This window comes from Echiichthys vipera, assembly GCF_963691815.1.
Source record: "Echiichthys vipera genome assembly, chromosome: 2".
NCBI lineage: Eukaryota > Metazoa > Chordata > Actinopteri > Perciformes > Trachinidae > Echiichthys > Echiichthys vipera.
In genome coordinates, this window is record NC_139827.1 from 4,617,625 (window position 1) to 4,641,530 (window position 23,906).

The 23,906-nt window shown below is 42.4% G+C and overlaps 1 protein-coding gene across 1 annotated transcript in view; it reads left to right on the plus strand.

Moving 5' to 3' along the window:
* Positions 1–16,006, plus strand: part of lcor (ligand dependent nuclear receptor corepressor) — a gene marked incomplete at both ends in the record, with an annotated part of 103,351 nt that extends 87,345 nt beyond the window's left edge. Inside the window, 3 exons of the mRNA XM_083936470.1 lie at positions 1,198–1,665; positions 4,892–4,982; positions 14,857–16,006. Of these exons, the coding sequence (XP_083792596.1) occupies positions 1,198–1,665; positions 4,892–4,982; positions 14,857–16,006 (1,709 nt within the window). The remainder of the gene's footprint in view (positions 1–1,197; positions 1,666–4,891; positions 4,983–14,856) is intronic.
* Between the last annotated feature and the right edge of the window lie 7,900 nt (positions 16,007–23,906).

A 23,906-nucleotide genomic window follows, 5' to 3' on the forward strand; every position in this document is an offset into this window, starting at 1 on the left:
TAAAAAACATAATTATAAAACATCTACCTGTATATATAATTATACAGTATATACGTATGAGAATATATTTGGGGATTATATTCATTATTATTATTGTTTGTTCCTTAAAATTTAATTTATTGTATTTATTGTATACTCCTTACAATTATTTTTGAACTGTGAAAACAAAATTATCTTGTTAAGTGTGCGTTCAACCACTTCACAAAAATAAGAAAATATTAGTGAATCCCCGAAATCTGATATGAAAAAAAATTGGAGGAAATGTGTTTGTACATATCACTGTACAGTTTTCTATAACATGATTCAATACCACCTGATACAGTAACAAACATAATATTATAGTTGTGATTTTCCAGTCATCTGAATCTTCATCTGCTCTCTATTAACTACGTGTAGAATTTACTGTAGTAGCTTAAAATAAAAAGAGATTTACATAGAAGGGTAAGCAAACAATAACTTTCATTAGCTATTAATCGTTTGATCATAGTTTCGGTTAATCGTTTAATCTTTAAAATGTCAGTAAATTGTGAAAATGTCTATTACAATTTCCCCATAAGCCCCAGGCTATGTCTTCAAATGACTAATTTTGTCCAACCAACAGTCCAAAACACACAGTTTACATTGATATAAGACAGAGAGATGAAGCAAACAGTTAACGTGAGAAGCTGGAAATACAGAGGATCATTATTCAATTCATAATTAGTGACTTATTCTAAATTGTGATTAACTTTGTGTAAATCGACGGATGAATTAGGCGTTTTTCAGAACTATGGATTGTTATGAAAACTATGATGTCCGTCACCACGTGTTTGTCCGTGCAGACCTATTCTACTGAACACAATGTTTCCATAGCAGATCATGGCTGAACTACATTTATCTAACATACAATTTCTAGTAGTTTACAAAGAGCTCAATGTAAGAGTGAAAACGAGAGAGGATCTTTGGAAAATTTAGGGGGAAAGTAGAAAAGCTGCAGGCAATAATCTGTTGTACACATGCTGATATCATGGGATTTTTCATCGTGGTCATTAGGCCGGATTAAGTGCTGCTTCTGAGTGATTTTTGGATTATTTCAGCGTATCACCAGGATTACATTTTCAGGATGAAATGGAATAAATAACCATGGTAGTGACTGAAGAAATTCCTGGAGGACGGGGTTTCCTGACATGTTTTTTCCTCTGTTTTGTTTCTCAGCAGACCTCCCAAGTTTCTCAGAACCTCACATTCCTCTAGTGGCTCGTGAGATCATGCAGCGAATGATCCGCCAGTTCGCTGCCGAATATACCTCAAAAACTACTCAGGACGACTCGCCCCTGCCCAACGGCACCATGAAGGACCAAAGCCTGTCGAGAGCGGCGTCTCTGGCCCCGTGCTCCTCGCCTGGGCCCCTGCCCGCGCCGAGCTCCCCTCAATCGTCTGCCTCCGCCTCCCCATCCTCGACCCCGGGAACTGGTCTCAGCCCCAACTCCGCTGCCGCCGCTGCTGCCAGAGACGCCTGCACCCAGGGCAGCAACGGTACGGGAGCCAGTAACGGGGGAGGAGGAGGCACGGCCGCTGCCTCTGCACAGAATCCCGTCCTCAGCAAGCTTCTCATGGCTGACCAGGACGGCCCACTGGACCTCTCTGTCAAAAAGAGCGAGGTCGACCCAGAGCCCACTCAGCAGGGTGAGAGCAACCACTCACGCAGACTTGTCACTTATAAACTTTAAATATCTAACCCTACAACTTTAACCCAACCTTTGTTTTTAATCTATGACTACCAGCTTGAATTGCAGTCCCCAAAATGATCGTGTGTATATATGGTCCCCACATTGTCATTAATACAGGTTTACGCACACACACGCACACACACATGCACACACGCACATTCACATCCATGTTGTGTATCTAAAAGGGTATTTTCAGGATTTTTTTTACTTTTTAGCAACACTGACTTCCTTTATTCTACTCTTTTCTGTTCTGGATTCTCATTCTTATTTCTTTTATGGGCAGCAAGCGTCAGTTAACAATGTCAAGGTGATGGAGGGTTTTATCACCGGTTATATAACACACACATCGAGTCACATTCAACGCATTCAGCTCACGAACAGATCAGTGAAAAGCCATCGTGAGCTGTGTCCTCTCAGCTGACTTTTTCAGCACTAAACTGAGCTCTGAAATATAGCTTAGGGTTCAATCTACGTTTAATCAAACCAAACCAGCAGGGGGTCGGCCTCTCGTTCACCGAACAGGCTGCAGGGTTGAAGCCGCAGCTCGCCCTTTCAGCCCTGCAGCAACAGTGTGACCGGTCACCCGCTTTAATACCAGCTTTTTGGAATCTGCTTACAGTAAGCCTCCTTAATTTTTACAAAAAAAGATTTGGGCATTTACATCCACCTCACACGTTATCTCTCTCTCTCTCTTTCTCACACACACACACATACACACACACACACACACACACATGAACACAGAACACCTTTTTAGACAATTTCTGACTCGGATTATCCTCAAATCTGGATCATACACACAGACACACGCATGCACTCCTTTAAATTACACAGATGTAATTTTAAGAAAAGTGTAATGCTCCGCCAATCGACATTTTACATGAATTAAATGACTGTGAATCCAATGACTACATCTAATATGACAGATCAACCCACTGAAGTCTACCTGTCCGGCAGCAAACAGCACACAGACACAGTTAAAGACTATTTACAGAGTGGAGCAATTCATTTCTTAAGAGCCAAGAGTGAATCCTGAACTAGTTTCCTCATTCAACCGCAATTACAGTTTGTCAGACAAGAAATTAAATGATGACTGAATATGTAGACAGATTTTGATACTGACAAAAACATTTTTTAGGCATCAAATATCTTGTGACCCCAGCAGTTCATGTCAAATCAGTCTGAGTACTTTGACAGTCTATTTAAAGCCCAGTTCAGACCGAAGATTTGAGATGAGATTCGCAGGTCTCTGCTGATGGTGGTGGTGCCTGCTGCCGTGGTCCTGCATGACGCTTCCTGCTGCTGTTAGAATCTATAACCTCAGCTGTGCTTGTTTCTACTATTCTGCTGTATTAATAAGTCATATTCACATTACTATAGATATTATTATAGTTACTGGAAGCGTGTCTGTCCCTCTCTGTCTGTTATAGTGAAGGTTTTCAACGCCACCGTACTCTACGGGGGAATTGTTGGGTCTCTGTAAATCATAAATAAGTCATAGAGTGTGGTCTTAACCTACTCTGTAAAGTGTCCTGAGATAACTTTTGTTATGATTTGGCACTATAAATAAAACTGAATTGAATTGAATAGATGAGACGAAGCTGTTTTCGAACGTTGGTGTGAACTGACCCTTCTGGACTCAAACCGGCTAATGGTGTCTCCTGGGCCTTAGCTTGTCAGATCTCCAGCAGCTGGTTGGAGAACGTACGACATGTCCTCTTTTTCAACAGCCACTCTTAGCAAAGTCTGGCTGCTCCAGTGACTTACAAACTGCCAACTCGTTGAAAAGACTGTTTTTGACGGAGGCTCAACGAACGTGTGTGAGAGAGAAAAAGAAACGAGCAGTACAATAAATAAGGAGAGGGAGCGCCGTAATAGAGAATAAATCAGTGAACCAGGGAAATAAAACATTATTTCCAACGTTCTATCACTACTAGAAATGCAGCTGTAGCAATTATCTCACTGTCTCTGTCCTCATTTATATTTTATAATGCTACAAGTGACATCCAGCTATGAAGAAAAGCCTGAGAAGTCGGAGGTTAAAACAGAAGTACAGAGAGGCGTTGCTATGGAGATGATACATCGTCTCGTCTCACAGGTGTGAACTGGCAGGTTAAAGAACGTTGCAGACCTGCACGATGCAAGTGGTTGCAAGTTTTAACCCATCTCGTTATGAATCTTTGGTCTGAACTGGGCTTAAAGGACAGTAATATACTTCAGGACATTAGCATGGACGGATTTCTGAATGGGCCTATCAGGCACAGGTCCAGGGGCCCATAAAGTCAGGGGTCCTGACCCCGAAAATGCTGCAGAAAAAAACACGAAATGATCACAAAGACATGCTAAATGATCACAAGTACACGCAAAATAACCAACAATTACCACAAAGAGACAAAAAATTACTTTAGGAATGCAAAGTGACCACGAAAGAGATACTGTGTGGCAGAAGAAGAGCAACAAAGAAAAGTTCATCTCTATTTTCCTGCAACTTCTAGCCTGGATCACGTCGGAGTCACCGGTGTAGAAGCTGCAGGAAAATAGAGACAAACAAAAAAGCCATAAAGGTGTGTGTCTTTTTATTCCAGCACAGATTCGAACTAATCAAAACTAAACCGTTGAAAAACAACAGTAATCAGCAGACACACTGTGTTACCATAGAAACACACAGATGCTTGTTTCAGGCTTTAGAAATTGTAGCCTGTGAGTTCAGAGAGAGAGAGAGAGAGCGAGAGAGCGTTCCTGTTGGCTCAGGAAAGGAAAGGGAGGAAGATGTCTCTGTCTTTGAACTATTTTGAGTTCTCAACAACATAACAACATAATATCTCGAGCTTCATTTTGTCACAGAGCAACAGAAATGAGAAAAAAACAGAATTACTTCAGTCATATTCTTATGCAGACACATACAGCTGCAGAAGCTGGTGTTATGTATTAGATGCCGATAGATTTAATTAATTTACACAAAGATCGAATCATGTATAACTCTGACATGGTCTTCTCTTCTCATGCCATTCTCTTTTTAACACTGAGAACCTACAGTTTACAACACAAATTCATAATCAGAAGTATTACATATGTGAGTTGCTGTGAGTCCCACCAACTCCTCAAAGCCGTAATGCTTTGAATAGGATTTGAACTCTTATTGTGCTAAATCTCTTTTTCCTGTGTGTGTTGTTTGTCCTCAGATGGCGTCCTGGACCTCTCCACCAAGAAGACCCACAGCCCAGGCAACCTCAAAACCTTCCCCGGCTTCTCCCCTGAGCCCGGGGTCAAAGGGTAAGACAACAGGATTAGTCGAAACTGGCCTCCGTTAGCGGAGCAGGCGGAGTTGTGTGCCTAAAACAACACCGGAGAGGTTAATGCCGTCACGGCTGTTGTGTATTCTGCACTGCACTTCCCAGACGGCACTTGCCAGTCTAACACTAAACGCTGTGTGCAGATTTAGCCCGAGGGGATGATGTCCTATTCTGATTCTGATTCTGTTCGGTATCCAGATGCCAAACCGCAGTGAAACTGAGAAAGATTGATTTCACAAGCGGATGACAACCATCACAGGCGGATTTTATCAGCTGTGGCTATTTAACTCAATCAGATTAGCCAAGTCGTCGGAGGAAAGTGCCCTGCATGTCAGTGTAGATACAATGTAGGTTCTTGAACCGTTAACCCAGTCAGACTTAAGTCCGTCTGGAAAAACAGCCTCTATAACGTCGGCAAAACCTGTGGGTTCATGAAAACCTGCACAGAACATCAACGTTGTTAACATTTTATTCTGGGTCATGGTCGGATCGCTGTCAATAACCCTGTAGTCTACCTCTGTGGTGCTCCCTCATTGTCTGTCACTGTAACTTTATTTGCTGTCAGTTCTCCCGTGTGGAGGCGCAGAAGAATTATGCCTTCTTTACGTATATTTCACAGAATCTTGTTGTATTTCATCGGTCAACGGTCTTAAAAACGACAAAACACGCAGACATTGCATCCGGTCTTGAAAGGTAAATATGAAGAGCTCTTTTCCAAAACGAGATAAAGCCAAATTAAAAAAATGAGTTTGAGCCACTTTGCTGTTTACAGAACCTCTTCACTGCTTCATCAGTGTTTCTGCCAAATCGCTTTATTTCCCTGTTTAAAATGGTCTCAAGATGCAGTTCCTTTCCAAACCGCGACCAGCGCCAAACCTATTTTTAGCCTAAATGCGATACGTCCTCTCGACCAATCAGAATTCAGCGAGCGTTCTATGCGATCCAACATGGCGGCGCTCTGAAGCGGGAGAGTTTTTTCTTTCGTCCGTCCGTTCAACATGTTCAGACTGAGCCATAAAAACCATTTTGACAAGATACATTGAATATTAACCAAATGTCATTTTCCTGAAAACTATTAAAATGGATTTATAGTGTTTTGGAAAAGAGCTCCTCGTATATGCAAATGTTGCATCCGGTTTAGATGGGTTAATGGCTGTGAGATTAATCTGAAGTGTCATAAAATGAGGAAATAAGCAAAGAAAAACACATTTTGGCTAGAAAAAAAGATTATTTCCTTTTTCTCCACAGAAGTTCTTTGCTTTTTTTTTCATAATACTAGATACAGTATATTTACCACCTTAGACCTCTCAAAGCAACTCAGATAAAACCAATTGAGGAGAAACTTCTTAGTTTAACTGCTTAGGTTTCATATGCACACGGCAGTGACCTCACAAAATGCATTTTTGTCCGTAACTCAAGAATTCCTACGCTAGTTCTCACAACATTTCACACAGAAGTCTAAAATGATGAGGGGATGACATTTTATATCCAAGAAGCCAAAGGTTAACTTCACTGTGACATCATAGTGTTTCATAACTCAGGAACAGAGAGGGAGACATTTGGTCAGATGGTGACTAAGGGCGCACTCACACTGTCTTTCTGTCCCGGGACAAAACCGTTTTTTCAGCTAAAGCCTAGTACCTTTAAGCAGTGTGAGTGCACCCGTTCCGCGCATAACAGCCGACAGCCGCCCACGGCCCGCTTGAAAGAGGTGGGCTTTAGCAGAGCCGTTTGCACATGTACGAGCACGAGCGTGCGCTCGTGTACGAGCACGAGCCCTAAGGCGGTAGCGTTATGTGCGCCTGTTCGGACATGTAAATAGAAGGACGGACCATGCGCGGACATTTAACAACAACAACAATGGCGGCGAAAGGTTCACGTTGGTGTGATGCGGAGGTGGAGTGTTTACTGCAGATTTGGTCGGATGAAAAGATTCAAAAACAGTCGACAAGACGCACAAAAACTCGGAGGTCTGTGGAAAGATTTGTAAACAAAGCCACACACACGCGATCATGCGTGTGACGTGTTACGGCATGATGACGTATGGACAGCAAGAAGCATTTGCGCGAGGCCCTGGCAGTGTGAATACAAACGGGGCTGGGGCGCGGAGGGAGAGGGGGACAAGTACCCTAAAGCCTGGGGCGCGCTGCGGAAGGACAGTTTGAGTAAGCCCTTAGTGATACTTACCTTCAAACTGTGCTGATTGTTTAGATCTGAAGGTGTGTGTGTGAAACATTCAGGTTTTACCAAAAAATAAATTTTATACCCTTTGTTAAATTCCCTTCAAAGTCTCCGCTGCATATAGTATTTAAGTCTGGACGGTTGGATATAAGCTCCAACTTGACTGGTTTACAGAGGCGTACAAGTGCAAGGTGGTATTTCTGGTCGTAGATATTTCGGTTTTGTTGGCTTGTAAATTGAAGCTACAACAAAATTGAAATTGTTGAAATGTTAAAAGTGACTCCTTGGCCCAGTGCACATGATCATGGATGCCACATGCTTTGTCTGTCTGGTGCTTTAAAGTGCCTGTGGGGAGCTGCGACATCTGAAACTTAAATATGCCGAAGAAAAAGTGAAGAAAACAAAAAATAAACAGGTAGTAAATTTTGTAGCTTCTTCCATTAAACAAGGTATTTAAGTGTCTGAAGTCTAACATTCTTCTAGCGCAGGAATGCCTCACAGTACAAACTAACCGATTTCAGCACTGCCATTGAGCAGCTTGCACAAGACTTGAAAATCAATTGGTGAGATCCTTGAATATTTGCAGAAAGGAAACACAAAGCAGCAGCACAGGGCGCAAGTTTAACCTCCGACGGAAGGACGATGCGCTTCATTTGTAAGCATTCTGTTCACCTCCGCCTGACTGAAAAATGCAATATGTTGCCGTCAGCCACGGCCATATTGGTAAACGTGTCGTGCAGTCTTATCCTGAAAGTCACAAAAGCTGCCGTCGTTGTTGTTGCAGATGCTGCAGATTTCTTCTGATTACTAAAAGTGTAGAAACGTTTTAACCTTTCAACGTTAAGCTTTTAGGAATTTGGCAAAAGTTGAATCACAACTGAGTTAAAACAGTCTGAAGGACTCAGTATCGTTGAAAAATGTTCCGTACTGGTACCTTGACTATGATACCTGTTCCTGAATTTTTATTTTTATTTCCTTTACACCCATGCCACGCACATTTTTACACCCCGTGATGTGTAACGTCGGACAGCCAATCCCCAGCATTATTAGATTGTGGCACAAGGGGAAATTTGGTATTGAATGATTAGGCATTTTTCTGTAGTTAATACTTTCAGGCTGTCCTTAGTCACTGTTCGTACATATAACTATGAAAAGTAATGCTCTTGTATTTGTATGTAACCCACATAACGACACCAGAGCCGACCACTTTGTCACTTTGAATGTATCGTCAAATAACGATGGCGGCTCCTAAAGAGGTTAGCTTAGGTGCTACAATAGCATCAGTTTTATCAGAACTGGAGAGTTTTCCTTCATCGTAAGAAGAGATTCTCGATGGAAAAGATGTTTTCTCTCTTCTCATGATTGACTTTGGCGAGAGTTTGATAGACGGATGCTTCATCGAAGCCTATGTCTGTGTTTTGAACGTGTACGTTCAGGTTAGGTTCAGTGGTGAATCCCAAAACACAGACGACTGAGTTTTATGTCCCGTTAGTACAAAGCCAAAACACAACCTTTTCCCAATCTAAGTCATTTTGCTGCTGGTAAAATGTAAACCGTCATCTTGTGTTGGCTGAACTTAACCTGCCACAGTGTAACATAGAATTTCATATTTCTTGAGATATCATACAAACTTGTTTACGTTGTCGGTCGTAAGATGGTTGTGTCTACATTCTCGTATGGGCGGCTGTGGATCAGAGGAAGAGAGGGTCGTCTTCCTTTCGAGAGATCGGCCGTACAATCCCCAGCTCCTCCCGTCTGCATGTTGAAATGTCCTTGGGCAAGACACTGAACCCTATTTGCTCCCCTTGCTGCGCATGGATACATACCTGCGTTAGCTTAGATGGTATGTAGATCTACTGCCATCAGTGTGAATGTCTGTGTGAATGGGTGAAGGTGACAAACACTGTGAAAGCGCTTTGAGTAGTCAGAAGACTAGAAAGGCGCTTTATAAGTACAAGTCCATTTATGATTTCGTGCCTTAAGGGATCGAAGTACGTTGCCAGTGATATAACGTAGTCCATAAGAATCAGAATCAGCTTTATTCAAGGAATTTGACTTTTTCTGTCCTCTGTGTACACATTACACAAAAATACAAAAACACAGAAAAATACAAAATAAATAAAGTAAAGTTTTTAAAAAAAATTGAGTAATACATTCTATGTGTGCAGACAGACTTAGATAACTCTGTTGAACTGGATTCGACTTTCGTCTAATTCTTTTCTCCCTATTGTACGTTGTTCATGTCCAGTCGTACATCGTTCTGCGACTGGAGTAATATGTTGTTCACATACAGTCGATAAAGTTTCAGAGGTTGCGGAAAGGTTAGAAACAACCTTTTGGAAGTTGCAGCATTGACTTCGTGAGAATCGACTTTGTGGGGAGTGAAGCTCTGCAGGTCTTTAAAAAGCCTTGCCCTTGCTTGGTCTCTATACATTTTGGGGGCGCATACTTCGATCCCCCCGTGGTCGTCCTCGAGCAACTCCTGCCAGCGCCTCCCACCTTGCATCTCTTACTTATTGGTTTGGATCAATGCTTGGTTGCCATCGATGCAATGGCAAGGCAGAACATACTTCTGTACAAGTATTTATAATTCAGACCCCTCCCTCGTCCGCCCCCTCCCCCACAGAAGCGAGAGTTCAATGGCAGTATGTGTCAAACCCATGGCGGAGGCTTTGACTGCGTTTCTCTTCTCCACTCCACGCCGGTGAATTTATTGACAATCCTCAGCGTTGCAGCTCCGATCATTTATTGATGGATGTTTACTCTGCCTTGAAGTCATGTTTGAATCAGCAGCCATCACACTCACTTCTCGCATCAAGAGGGAATAAACAATCAACGCTAATCGCGGCTGCCATTTCCAGGAATGCTTTTGATCCGCAGGTCAAAGATGGATTAGTAGAGGTTCGATACACAGAGGAGCCCTCAGACGCTGGATTGCGGCGAGGCTGCGGTGGTGGAGGATGTGGGCATAGGACAACCTGCGCCCACCGCGTGGGTTCTCTGATCCAGCCGTAAATACACCTCCGGTTGCTTTCTGAACTGAGATTGGAGAAGTGTATGCATTGACATTTCAGTTAACATGAAATCCCAAGCGGCCACTCCATGAATGGTTCTTCCTGGTTAAAGCGAGAAACGCCAAGAAACAACGTTTATTTTCTCGGTCTTCATTCCTAGAATTGGTTGACAGTGTAACACATTGTATGTCTAATGTATAATAACGCCAAATATCCTTTAAAGTGAAACTTCGCTCTCACGTCTGAGCATAACTCCACCTATCCCAGCATTTGGCTTGCAGCTTGCATCAGTTTAGGATTGATTATAAACAGTAGAAGGCGTGTTGAGCCATTTCAAACCCACACTGTACAGTCATATCATTTAGTTTGCAGCTAAAACATTTCAAAGTGTGCAGTAAATCTTTAATAAAATGATTATTATCATTACTTAACATTAGTTATAGCCTTTTGAGTACCTTTGCAGAGACACATCGGTGCACAATCCACATAGAAACGGATTATTTCCATTCCACTATATCGGCCATCATACAGTATAGGTAACCTGTCTATTTTTAGCCTCTAAGTTTGTATCTTATCAACCTAAAAAATATTGAATTAGGCCCTAAAAATAATAAATGGAGCAATAGCAGACACATATTTTGAATTATGGACCTGACATTTAACCTGGAGCTTAAACCCATATACTGTATTTGGTTGATTACACTCTATTACATGTGTCTATTACCTGCTGTATTTGGGGTATTTTCCTCTCCAATGAGGGATTTTTCTGACATTTCGCATGTGGTCAATTCGGGTTTTACCCTCCCCCCTAAAAATAGGGTTTGGATAGATAGAGTAAGGTCGCCATTAATGATTCAATGTATCCAGGAATTGACCGTTTTTCCCAGGAGAATGAAGTCTGTATCTAATGTAGTCAATGTGTATCAGATGTGTTTTCCCAGATGCGTTAAAAAAATGTATTCGTTATAATAAATATAGTCGGCAAACACCTTTCTACATAACCAAAAGCGAAGCTCCCAGCGGGTAAACCTCGGTACGGTGAAGTATTTCCACAACAGGACTTAAAGCTAAATTAGAGACAGCACCTTAAGCCCCTCAGGACGGGACTCTGTCTCTCCTGCCTGAGGGTCCGTAAAGCCCCAAAGGCCCTAAGGCCCCGAGCCTCACCGGGAGTCTCTAATGATCCGGTCATACAATATTAACTACAGGAGGAGCTGGAGCCTGAAGATCCAACCCCACCGACACCACTTCATTGTTAGGGTTAGTGTGTGCATTACAGGTTACAGGCTTTAATCTAAAACAGTTCTCTGACCATGTGTGTGTGAAATTATATATATACAAATAAATGTATATAAATACATCAGTATGTCCTGAGAGCTCATAATACTATAACTTGTACAATGGACAATATAATATTTATAAAAGCTTTTAAAAACGCTGGCGCTTCTTCCTGGAATAATGTTTTGATGGTTTAATGATTACTTTGAAGAAAGTCAAGTGGATTTTAACAGATTGAGAAAATAATGCCTTTTTTGTTTGCTTTTACGCTTGAAATGTCATTTATTTATGCATTATGACAGTTTCCTTATATTGCATTTGAATTGGATATTGTTCTCGCGTATTTATTCTTTGTGGCAGTTGTATTTGTCTAAACAGTTTATTATTGTTATTATTATAATTATTATTATTATTATTATTTATTGTAATGTTTATGCTGCCTTCTAAATTTTTACTTGTTTAAATAAATCATATATATATATATATGGTCAGTAAATACGTTATTATAAGTTAAATGATATGTTATATGAGTATAAAGCGGGGGTAGTTTAAAATAAGTATATATTTCTTTCTATTCCTTTTCGGACACATAAGTCAAATATTTTGTTGGTTCATTTTCTTTGTTTAGTTTATTTGTTATTTAAACATTTTTTTTTAAGTCTTTTCTTTATTTCCTTTTTCTCATGTTCCTAATAAAAAAAACCTCAACCTTAAAAAAAACATATAAAGATATTTTATTGCAGTTTTATTCAAAAGCATTACTGTAAATTCAAACTTTTACTGTTACTAAGTAGGTTGGTCAAGAGATACTTGGGAGCTACAAACCTATAAAAGAAAATAACTTGTTTTGGTTTTAGATGTCCCGTGACAGTCTAAGGGCGCAATCACACTGTCCATCCGTACCGTGCCCAAACGCGTTTCACGGCTAAAGTCTAGTTCGTTTGACCAGTGTGAGTGCGACCGTACCGCGCCTAACTGCGGCACGCTTGCCGGCCACGGCCCGCCTGAGAGAGGTGGGCTTTTGTAAAGCACGTTTGCACGTGTATGAGCACGAGCGTGCGCACGTGTACGAGCACGAGGCCTACGGCGGTTCTGAGGTCATTTCCTTAGCGCCTGTTGGGACGTAGAAAAAAGAAGGAGGGACCATGCGCGGACATTTAACAACAACAACAATGGCGGTGAAAGGTTCACGTTGGTGTGATGCGGAGGTGGAGTGTTTACTGCAGATTTGGTCGATGAAAAGATTCAAAAACAGTCGACAAGACGCACAAAAACTCAGAGGTCTATGGAAAGATTTGTAAACAAAGCCACGCATCGCCATGACTCATCAATAAATGCGTGTGACGTGTTACAGCGTGATGACGTATAGACAGCAAGAAGCATTCACCGAGGCCCAGGTAGAGTGACTACAAACGGGCCTGGAGGGGGGGACAAGTACCCTAAAGCCCGGCGGCACAGTACTGACGGACAGTGTGAGTGCGCCCTAAATACTATTTTAGAGGATTTCCCCCAAATATGAAGAACACAGTTATACATTAAATCTACTCGTGGCCTGAAAATGAAAGGTTTTGAAATGAAATGTTGGTCTAGAGGATAAAACTCTCTCAGATCGTACGTCCTGATACTGAAACAATCTTTCAACCCGTCTCATTGTCCCTCCTCTGTTATTCCTCGGCTCCTTTTTATTTCCAATGTGTATGCTCTCATTGAATCCTTCAGAGCCACCATTACTGTCTGGCGCAGCCTCCCCGATGACTGTATGCTTACTGTAACAGAACATTCTATTAGCGTACAGACTCCAGAGCCTCTCGTTAACCCTGTATTGTCTTCAGCGAGCCCGAGACCGCCCACTGTGGTAATCTGTCTTTAAGCTCCTGCTGAGGACTCCCCACACCGCAGCCAGTCGTACTGCAGCTCTCCACACTATGTTTCCAGTGGAGACGTACAGTATTTCCCCTCAAGTTTCTTCTCCCATGTGCCGACTGCTGACATGACAAGCTATTTCCTGTTATTATGAACCTAAGGGAGCGTTTTTAAGAGCCTCTCCACTGTTGCTATAGTTACTTAGCAGGAGGAAGACTGGCTGCAGCAGTTCGAGTGGAGGCACTTTGCATGTAAACGCACTGTATGTCTCAACACCTGAGATGATTTCCAGAAATTCTGAAAACACTGAAATGTGAGATGCTCACGGACCATGGACGTATTCTGAGACAACAGGCCCCTGGGCACAGACCTGTAAGAGGCCCCCTACTCTGTCTACGTGGACAACCACATTCAAAGAGTCTAAAAGACAACAAATATCTATGTGCTCATTTTACATCCATTTTTAGTTGATTTGTCTTTGTAATGCTGTTGATCTCTGTGATTGTTTTGCATTCATTTTTTAGTAATTGTGTATCTTTTTGTGGTGGTTTTGCATCTGATTTTAGTCATTTTGCATCTTTTTGTGGTGGTTTTGCATCTTATTTTAGTCATTTTGCATCTTTTTGTGGTGGTTTTGCATTTTATTTTAGTCATTTTGCATCTTTTTGTGGTGGTTTTGCATCTAATTTTAGTCATTTTGCATCTTTTTGTGGTGGTTTTGCATCTTTTTTCAGTCATTTTGCATCTTTTTGTGCTGGTTTTGCATCTATTTTATTCTATATCTACTTTAAATGTATATGTTGTCGTTTTATTTATCTCACATCTATTTTTAATCATTTTGTGTGTCTTTTTTTGTCCCTATGTGGTCGTTTTGTCTCTATTTTCAGTCATTAAGCCTCTCTCTGTGGTCGTATTGCATCTCTATAGTCATTTTTATCTCTTTGTAGTCATTTCTGTTTTCTTTTGTGTACTCTTTGTTGAGATTTAATTGATCAGGGATTAAAACATAATGACTGTAACATCCCCCCCTATTGTGAATGCAGTTGCAATGGTTTTTTTTCAAATTGCAAGCCTGCTAATGTTCTGCAGGAAAGATATATGTGCAAGATATTTTGGGTATTTGTTATGTTTTACCAAGCACTTCTGTGTGGGCATGTAAAGCTTTATTTATGCATTGAGTATATGGTAAAAAGAAAAGAAAGAAAGTCATATAATGCTCTATTTTTCCCCATTTACCACTCTGAGGTTTATTTACAGACGATGAGATTTTAAAACAGAGATCATTTTGTTTATACTGCTCAAATAATTACATTTTAAATTTAGCTACAGCTACAGAAATGATGTTTCTCAGAAAAGATGCTGCTGTTTATTTCTGGTTTTGTTCATTTGTTCGTGTCATGTTTGTATCTCATGTGTAGGAAGTAAAAAGTCAAGTGATTAATAATTGAATTCTCTTTTAATCACTTTTGTTGTATAACGAGATCCCTGACACTGTTTCTCTTTTTTTTCTCCGTCCAGACGTTCTATCAAAGCGGAACAAACCCTGCCAGAAGTGGACGAGGACGGCCTGCTGCAGAGAAGCTTGCAGGACGGACTGAGGGAGAACTATGTCAACTCCAATTCCTTCAAGCCACCGATGGCCCGCTCGCTTCGTATCAAAGAAGAGCTCCTCAGCCAGAAGCACCGCCTCCTGAACCAGCCCGCTGCTCTTTCATTGGCTAATCTAGAGTCAGCTGGCTTGCTAAGTCACGCGCAGTCCTACTCCTTGCTTGGCCAGAAGGGCTCTTCCTCTTTCTGGGGAAGCAAGGCCCACCTGGAAAGCCTGATGAAGCTAAAGCAGACCAGTGGAGCTCTGAGCGGGGCCCTCAGTGACCTCAAAGACCTGCCTACATTCCTGGAGAATCACCACAACCACCACGGAGCCTTCTCCTTCAAAAGTTCCCTCCACCATCACCACCACAATCAGGTCTCCAAGGCCCAACACCACCACAACGAGGGCAAGAGGGACCAAGGCCACTCGCCCCCTGTCGACCTAAAGATCCCCCAAGTTCGGGGCATGGATCTCTCCTGGGACTCCCATGCCTCTGAGCTGTACGGCTATGGCGCCATGGGGGTAGGGGGTGGTGGCCATGGGGAGAACACCCTGAGCCGGAAGCTGAGAGCAATCCTGCCCAAGCAGAACCGCCGGGGAGGAAGTCTGGGAAGCCTGCTGGATGGGGCGGCCGACTACTGGAGCTCTGACTTGGACCACTCCAGTTCCGGGCCTGCGTACTCCACCTCCGACGCGGAAGGGGACCCGAACTCCAAGCAGCCGAGGAAGAAGAGGGGCCGTTATCGCCAGTACAACACGGAGATCCTGGAGGAGGCCATTACCGTAGTGATGAGCGGGAAGATGAGTGTGTCCAAGGCTCAAAACATGTACGGGATCCCGCACAGCACCCTGGAGTACAAGGTCAAGGAGCGAATGGGAACCCTGAAGAACCCCCCAAAGAAGAAGCTCAAGCTGATGATGAAGATGGAAGCAGGAGGCCAGGATTTTCCTCTCGCAGAGTCGGAGAACACGCCCACCGCAAATCCCCGAGACGACGGCGCGCCACTGGCGGCCGCTGAGCTCAAGGACAATGTAAAAGAAGAAGAGATTGATGACAGTTTCAAACCAATCGAATAAGCGACTTACACATGTAAACCTCAGTCAAATGACTTAACAGAATTTGAAAAACGGATGGGGCTTTATTTGTGCCAATTTACTTTGCAGTATCTGGGTGAGCACAAACGCAGGGATAATATGAGGAGGATTCTTAAAACAAACTGGAGATAAACAACTAATCGGATGGTTTTTAACAAGCATCGGATGCTGTAGAAGCATTTGTTTAGCTTTTATATCCAGGGGCTTAACAAATGCAGCTAAAGACATTAGTTAAATGACAATTAATGAAGTTTCTCATAAGCATGCTGATAATCCCCAGCCCAAAAACCCAATCCCCCTCTTTTCTGAACTTGATACGCTGAACTTATAAATGCAGTTTGGGCTTTGGACCATTTCAATTTGGGGGGAAAATGAGGGGAAGGTTGAAAATTAACTCCTTAAAAAACTGACAAATTGCTCCCTTTACTGCTCCCCTCTCTCGTGGAGCACTAGCTGAAAATTGGTAAGTGAACTGTCTATTACCTTTGAAGCCAACTGTAAGGTTTAATCACACCACTGAAATTCCTCACCAGGGTTATGAATCAAAAACCCACTCTCTTATTGCCAGGTAGCCATGAACGCTTTAACTGCAAACCTTTTCTTTCCTCCTTACGATATTCTGCTAATCTCTGTGCGGAAAGCAACATTAACCCGTCCTTTTTGAATGAGAAAAAGACACACAAAAGTCATTCAGGGATGCATGTTTGTGAGTTTCGTGAACACTACTGACTTCTATAGACAACTTCTTTTCCTCTTTTATCTTTTCATTTGTTTTGCTTTCTTTTGCACTACACTTTGGGTCTGGCGCTTACAGACCAGGTTACCTCGGCATTGTTGCCCTTGCATCATGCACTTATTATGGTCTGTCTCCGAAGCCCAGTCGCAACCTTGTAACGGGTCAGAGGTGCACATCGTCTGCGTACGTTGATCCTTAATCAGATCCGGGTAAGCTCTAAAACCCTTTTTTTTTTTTTTTTGCCAAGAGACAAGTTTAGGGTTAATCTGATTAGGGATCAGCTGTTTGAAGGCGCAATGCTACCTCATGGACCTCCATCAATCAGTGTCTCACTGCTGATCCTTGAACGCTGGTGCCGCCATCCGGTTGCCCTTTCAAAACGGTGACCGAAGTGAGCTCATCCCCTTCATGGAGATCTTTATCGGATGAAGGCCTTTTAGGATCAGAATGTGAAACTCTGCTGCTATCCGGTTGATTATCTAGCTCCTCTACAAGGCTTTAGCTAGCCTTAGCTAATGGGTTTTAGCTAGTTTTAGCTACCAACAACACATCACTGATGGGGTTTTTTTTTGTATTTGTTTCTTTCCAATCAAACTAAGCAGAAGCTGATGAGTTTTAAAAAGAAATTATCGCCCTCAAACCTCAAAGACAGTTTTAATGGCAGTCTACTTAAAACAATGTGCATTTATAGAGGGGGTGTTCATTTTGGGATGGTGGGTGCGCAATATGCAGTGGGGAGGGGTAGTTGATAGAAGCGAGGGAAACACAGATTTAATATATTATAAATTATTATGACTGATGATGTAAAAGCCAATCCGTGATTCTGGATGATTTCTTTCTCTCCTCATTTTTAACTCAGGGTGACTGAGACAGATGACCTGGGTTTTCAAATATGGTCATTTCCTGTTGGACCTATAGTAGACAGACACAGGAGGACGATACACGCCTCTCACTAAAGCTTTGTCAGCGAGAGGGGCCATGTGAGTAAAATATGGCAGCGCCATAGCAGCAAAGACTCGCTAACGAATCATGACAAAGAACAGAAAACACTGACATGGGTTTTGGGGATCGAACTCATGGCGCTAAACTTCTAAAATAGCACTTTTCAAAAGTACGCGGAAACACAAGAGAGAAAGAAAGCTGTTTGAGGTTATGCACGTAGTGTAGCTCTTCTCTGGGGGGGATACGGAGCAAGGGAGCGATCGGGAGGGAAGAGAGACGGCAGAAAAAAGCTTTAGTGTGTGAAGACTTTCAGAAAGCTGCAGCTTGGACCCAAACTACTCTTTTGTTTTCCTCTCAATTACCTCCATGATTAAAAAACAAAACGACAAAAAAAAATGGAAAAAAATTGGTCGACAGCTTGAACAAGTTGAGTTTTGTGTCGTGTTGTCTCGTTGTTTTCCCTCCCCCCCTCACCGCTGAAGGACCGGGGATAGAAAAACTATCATCACGTTTGACCAGGCGGGGACAGAAACTCCCTCAGAGGACACAGGTGGAAAGAAAAAAACGCTCTTTTGGTGTTTTCCAGCAGGAAAAGATCGAAAAGAGATGACAAAAGCTGTTTTTGGTCGTCATGTATTTGTGCTCTGTGGTTAAATGTTGCTCTTCGCTCCTAACACTGCCTGGTGCTCACCCAGTCTGTGAGATCTTTAACGAGAATTGTACCTCTCTGTTCAGATGAAACGATGATGATTCACTCCTTTTGAAATGTATTGTACGTTTTTATTTATTTGATTCATTTTTATTTCTTTGATTATTCTCTTAAAAAAAATGGCATGCACCACTTTCTTCTTGGCTGATTTTGGGCTCGGGCCAATTGAACATATAATGTTAAGTCTCAAACTCGTACTAAGTTACGAATGAATCACAGTCTGATTAGAATTAGAATAGTGTATCACCTGTTGCATATAATCTTAATTCCTTAATCCATGTGGTTATTGGTTATCCACATTGAAGCTTTGTAGCTCCCTCGGCTTGATCGGTAGGTTTGCACGGCCACGGGAACATTTCTAGAAAAGATCCCTGGGACAACAGTATTTCCGGGGGGGGGGGACATCATGCATAAAATGCGTCCAACACTTTGACAATGCTGAGCATTTGAAGTGTCTAAAAGGGGTTGCTTGGCGCGTTGAGTTGGACCCAGCGAACGACAATGCACCGATCCGCTAATTAAAAACAGGATCGAAGCCCCAGTGTCGATATTAAAGCACTTGTTAAGAACTCCGAATGCAGCCGGCCGAAAAACGTGACGCGCGCTGTGTGCTCTTAAAAAAAACAGCAGGACACGATATAAGTTATCCTGTTTCATGGAATGCATGTAAAGCATGGATTTGTGATGAATAATATGTGTAGAAATAGTATAATTGGCACTTAATGCACAGGCTTGCATGGATAAACTCCAACAGCACTTAGACCGAATTCCCCCTGAGAGGGGCGATTCCTCGAGGGGCCAAACTATCTCCGTGTACACGCACATCTTTAAATCCTTAACAAACAAAAAAAGAAACCTTCCTGCGAGAGTTTCTCGACCCTGACCGTACATTTGGCTTTCAATTTTACAATCCCTCCCACAAATTTGGGTCCCACTGTCAGCCCGCTCTTATCTACTGAGGTGCATGCCATTTAAGGTGTATTTATTTCAAATGTTATTGTTGGTTTTTTTTTATTTTATTGTTTAAAGTCATGTGGTTAACGGCTCCCCCTGTCCGAAAAAGTCCTCCTCCTTGCAACTGAGTCTCACTGCTGTTTTTAAAAGAAACCTCATACTATATTATATACTTAAGAGAACAGTATATATATCTATTTATATACATATATATTAACAAATACTCACGTAATGAATGTAGTGAACTGAAACGAATATCTCACAACTTACGAAAAAACCGGAACAGTTATCTCTGCAAAAAAAAGGATTGCACCGTCAGTTCATATTTTTTTTTTTTTTTTACCAGACTGTTGTTTTTATCATTTTGCTCTTAGTTTCACTTTACGCTGCTTGCATTGGAAACGCAGTCGTTTTCCGACGCGGGCGTGCGACAGTAGCCTTCAGTACTGTAAATGTCTCAGGATCGAGCCAACGGGATGGGCAGCAATATTTGTCAGTCGGAAAAAAAAAAAAAAAAGAAAGCGCAGACTTAACTACCTGTACTAGATGTAATTTACGGACGTGTATATAAAGTATACGTCGACTCGGTCAGCAGAGACGAAGTGCTATACCTCAAATCTCAGAATAATGACTCCTTTCTGTGCCTCGTACTTTTATGTATACCTTACCTGGGAGCCTGGCGAAGGGATAGCCGATACTCTGGGAAATATAGTATCCTCCGCTGTTTCTTTTCTTTTATTATCTGTTCATTTGTTTCTTCTCTTTGTTTCGCCTCCCTCTCGCAAAGGGAGGAGGGAGACGCTTCTAGTGTCTGACTGACCAATATTTGCCACCCTACCTCTTTTTCAGGTATTTCTTTTTTTTTTTTTGCAACAACAAAACCTTACAGAAGTATATAATGAACAACAGATTGAGGAAAAAGAAAAAGAAAAGAGCCACAGGGACGATACAGCTGATCCTGTTCTTAGCTGGGGACGAGGTGGGTAGCGGGAGGGCTGCGATCCTCTCGTTTCTTCCTGTAAAAGTGGAAACATTTTGGGATTCAGTCGTCTGGTTTCACCCTGGAGGCGATAAGTCGCGTCGGTCCCACCCTGGTCTGAGAAAGAACGGTGTTTTTGTTCACTGAGGGTTTTTTTTTTTATGGTTTATTGTGTGTTTTTAGGTGTAACGTAACTCCAGGTTGAAACTCGACAGGGGGGATATTCTTTTTTTTCATTTTTATTTCTCACACTCAGAGAAATCAGAGACCCAGAGGTGGAGATTGGGGGACAGGTGGACGAGTTAACCTTTATCTGCTGTCGTGTAAAAGAGAAAATATACCCAAGATCTTTTACACTGCATTCCAAAAAAAACACCACACAGAAAACAATGTACCTTTATATGATGAGAATGACAAAAAAAAAGCTATATACTTATGAATATATATGTATTTATTTTACTGTCTTTTTGCATCTTCAGGTAAACCAATCGATTCTCTCTTTTGCTTTTATCAGGTTGGTTTTTTATTTGATGTGATTTGTTTTTTGTTTCTCTTCCGAGTGAAAGACTGTCAAAAACGTGATAAAAGAAGAAAAAAAAAATGTCAAACAGCAACTACTGTAACCTCACTTAGTAGACGCAGCATGACGCGCCATTTTGTCTCAACATGGCGCGTCGTGATGCTGCGGCTGCCAGGAAAAGAAAGACCCACAATGTATATGATTGCCATGCTCCTCTCTCCGCCGAGAGGTTTCTTCTGTTTCTCTTTCTCTGTCACGCTGCACATCTGGTTGTCATTTATACCTCAGGTCCGACCACTTCAAAGCAGCTGATTGTACATTAGAAACACACACAAACAAAGAAGAATCAGGATTTTTAGTACGGCTCGTTTCCAGATTTTTAGACGCGACCAACGGGAGCAGTTTTTTGAATAATTGTCGTTTTTCTCGTCGTCGTTCGTGTTGTTGTTATTCTGACGGCATCTGCTTCTCCTTTCTCTGTTTCCTCGTGGAAAAAGAAAAGACGCATTGTTTCAAAATCACAATCCAGGTTTCTGTGAATACAACGCCGTATTCCTCTCTAGCACATACAGCTGTGGAGGCGCACGTAGAGAGACACGATGCACCTACAGCGACACACGCGCTCTCTCCCTCCTCATCAGGTAGCCACACTTTGCGTGGGCGGGTTATATGTATAATTATGAAGCTGGGAGTCTGGCGTTTTCTCTTTTAGAAAGCAGGTGGGTGTGTTTTGTCCACACAGCCTGCAGAACATCGGCCCTGCCGGCTGATTTTGATCTGGCACACTGCAGGTACGGCCTCTGTGAAAACCACTTCTCTTCTCGTTTGTTGCTTTCGACAAAAATCACCTTTTTTTCCTCATCAAAGAAAAATTCCTCCCTTCAGTCGCTCTCTTCTGTGTGACCAGTCTGTGATGTCGCTCGCATCCCTGCAGTTATTTTGTTGTAATTTCACTTTTTACATCTTTTCCTTCAAAGTCGATTTCTGCCGCTGTTGTGAGTGACAGATGTCGTCGCAGGCGTGTGTGTGTGTGTGTTTGAGCTCCCATCGTGGACACACACACACACACCTGTGATGTTTTGTCCGGTTGCTAAAAAGCACAAACATTTGACATTGATTATGCTGTAACTGCTGTTTAAAACAATGCAAGGAACTGAATTTAAAGGTGTAAAAACACAAATTGAATCAGTCTCAAACTGCCGGACCATACTCGAGTGCTAACTGCACAAGTCAACATTCAGGTCTGGGGGGGAGGATACCCGGTTAGCCATACTACTCACAAATTCCCATTTGCTTATAATGCACTGCGAAGGGAGCCATGTCCTTTTTACAGTTCATTGTATCATTTATATTTAAGAAGTCTTTATCTTCTAGTTTGAAATTAAAGAGAAAGAGCGTCTTGTAGTAGAAATTCTCCCCCTTCAGACACAAACAGCGCTACATGCTTCAAAATACATGCAGGAATGCAAAGAACATCAGGAGAAGCTGAATGAATCAGTACTTAAGTTGTTGTTTTTTAGGAAATGTATCTTAAATCCCTGCCTGAGGAACTACCTGCTGTGCTCTCGGGTGGCATCTTTTAAAACAGCATATTCAGGAAGACTTTCTCCCTCTCTCTCTTTGCAACAGGATCCATCTTCATGGGAGAGCAGTTTTAAAAGATGATAATCCGCCCATCTACTGACAGTTACAATTATCCTCGTGTGTCATAAGCTTCGCCGTGCTGTTGTTTTCCCCCCCTAGACATTTGTCAATGCTGGCCCCTAACAGATCTGTTCAAATGTGCGTCTTCTCTTGTCGTGGAGTGTGATGCCGAGTGCTGTAAATGTCAAAGCATTTGTGGAGATGCGGCGAGCGGTCGCTCTGTCGCAGTTTGGCTTTGAAAGCAGAGCTGAGTACGAATCTTAAAGGCCAGATACGCCTCTGGGATGATGCTCATCCGCAGCAATCAACACAACAGACACCTTTGCTCCCTTTCGGGTATGAATTTACTGAACAATGCATTCGGAGGAAATGCAAAAATTCTGGACGGAGAGCCTTTAAAAACGGACTCCCGAGTATTACCTGTTAGTCAAAACCGCCTGATAGCTGAACCTTGAATTTGCCGTTTAACACAGTATTTAATATTGATCTTTTATCAACAACAGCGTGTGCTTTGGAAATAAGAAAATCAGATTAACAGTCAGATTTTCAATATATTTACGGGGCTGAATGTTTTTAAAGTGCAGGCTCATTTCCCTGCTTTAACATCGATCAGAGCGGTCATTCGTGTCCAAACACACTTAAGTTTCGTACTTTCAGTCTGACGGTGTCGTCCAGGAGTCAGTGATTACAAATGTGTTGTTCTTCAATCAGAGGAATCAAAGAGTGCCTTTCGAAGACTCTAATCACAAAACTCAAATCTAACCGTCGAGCGTCGGTTTCTCAATCACGTGTAATCTAACGCCGCCCGAGTGAAATCACGGAGCTGCGTTCCCCCGGAAAAAAAGTGAGATTCAGGTCAAATTTGTGGACTTAAATTCCCCCCCGTGATTATGTTGCGCCGCGAAAGGCTCGCAGCAGACATTTTCTCACACTGGCTGTTCTCGCCTGCGGAGCTGGCGCGCTCCTCACCCCTCCGCCTCGGCAGAAAAGCCTCCTTTACAGATGGCGGTCGGGTAGACTTGGCAGCAGTCTGAGGAGGTGGATGGGAGTGCAAAGATGAAATCTAAGTGAAGTACAGCAGAATAAAGGCCGCTGAAGGTCGGCATCCCCGCCCCCGCGCCGCAGTTAAACAACATGCTTTTAATGGAACAATGCTGAAATTCACTTCCAAACGAACAGACGTTACTTCGACACACGGCGTCTGCGATTAGAAGGTGCCGCAGTCGCTCTGAAGCTCCACTTAGAGAGAGAGAGAGAGGAGAGGGGGATTATTAGGGACAAAATATCAGATCTGATGCGCAGGTTGAGCAGATTTAGAAAGTAAAAGCCACAATCGCGAGAAGGAAACTGGTCAAAATGCTCTGTGATAGAGTGCATTTCATGAGGTGACCTTGTGTG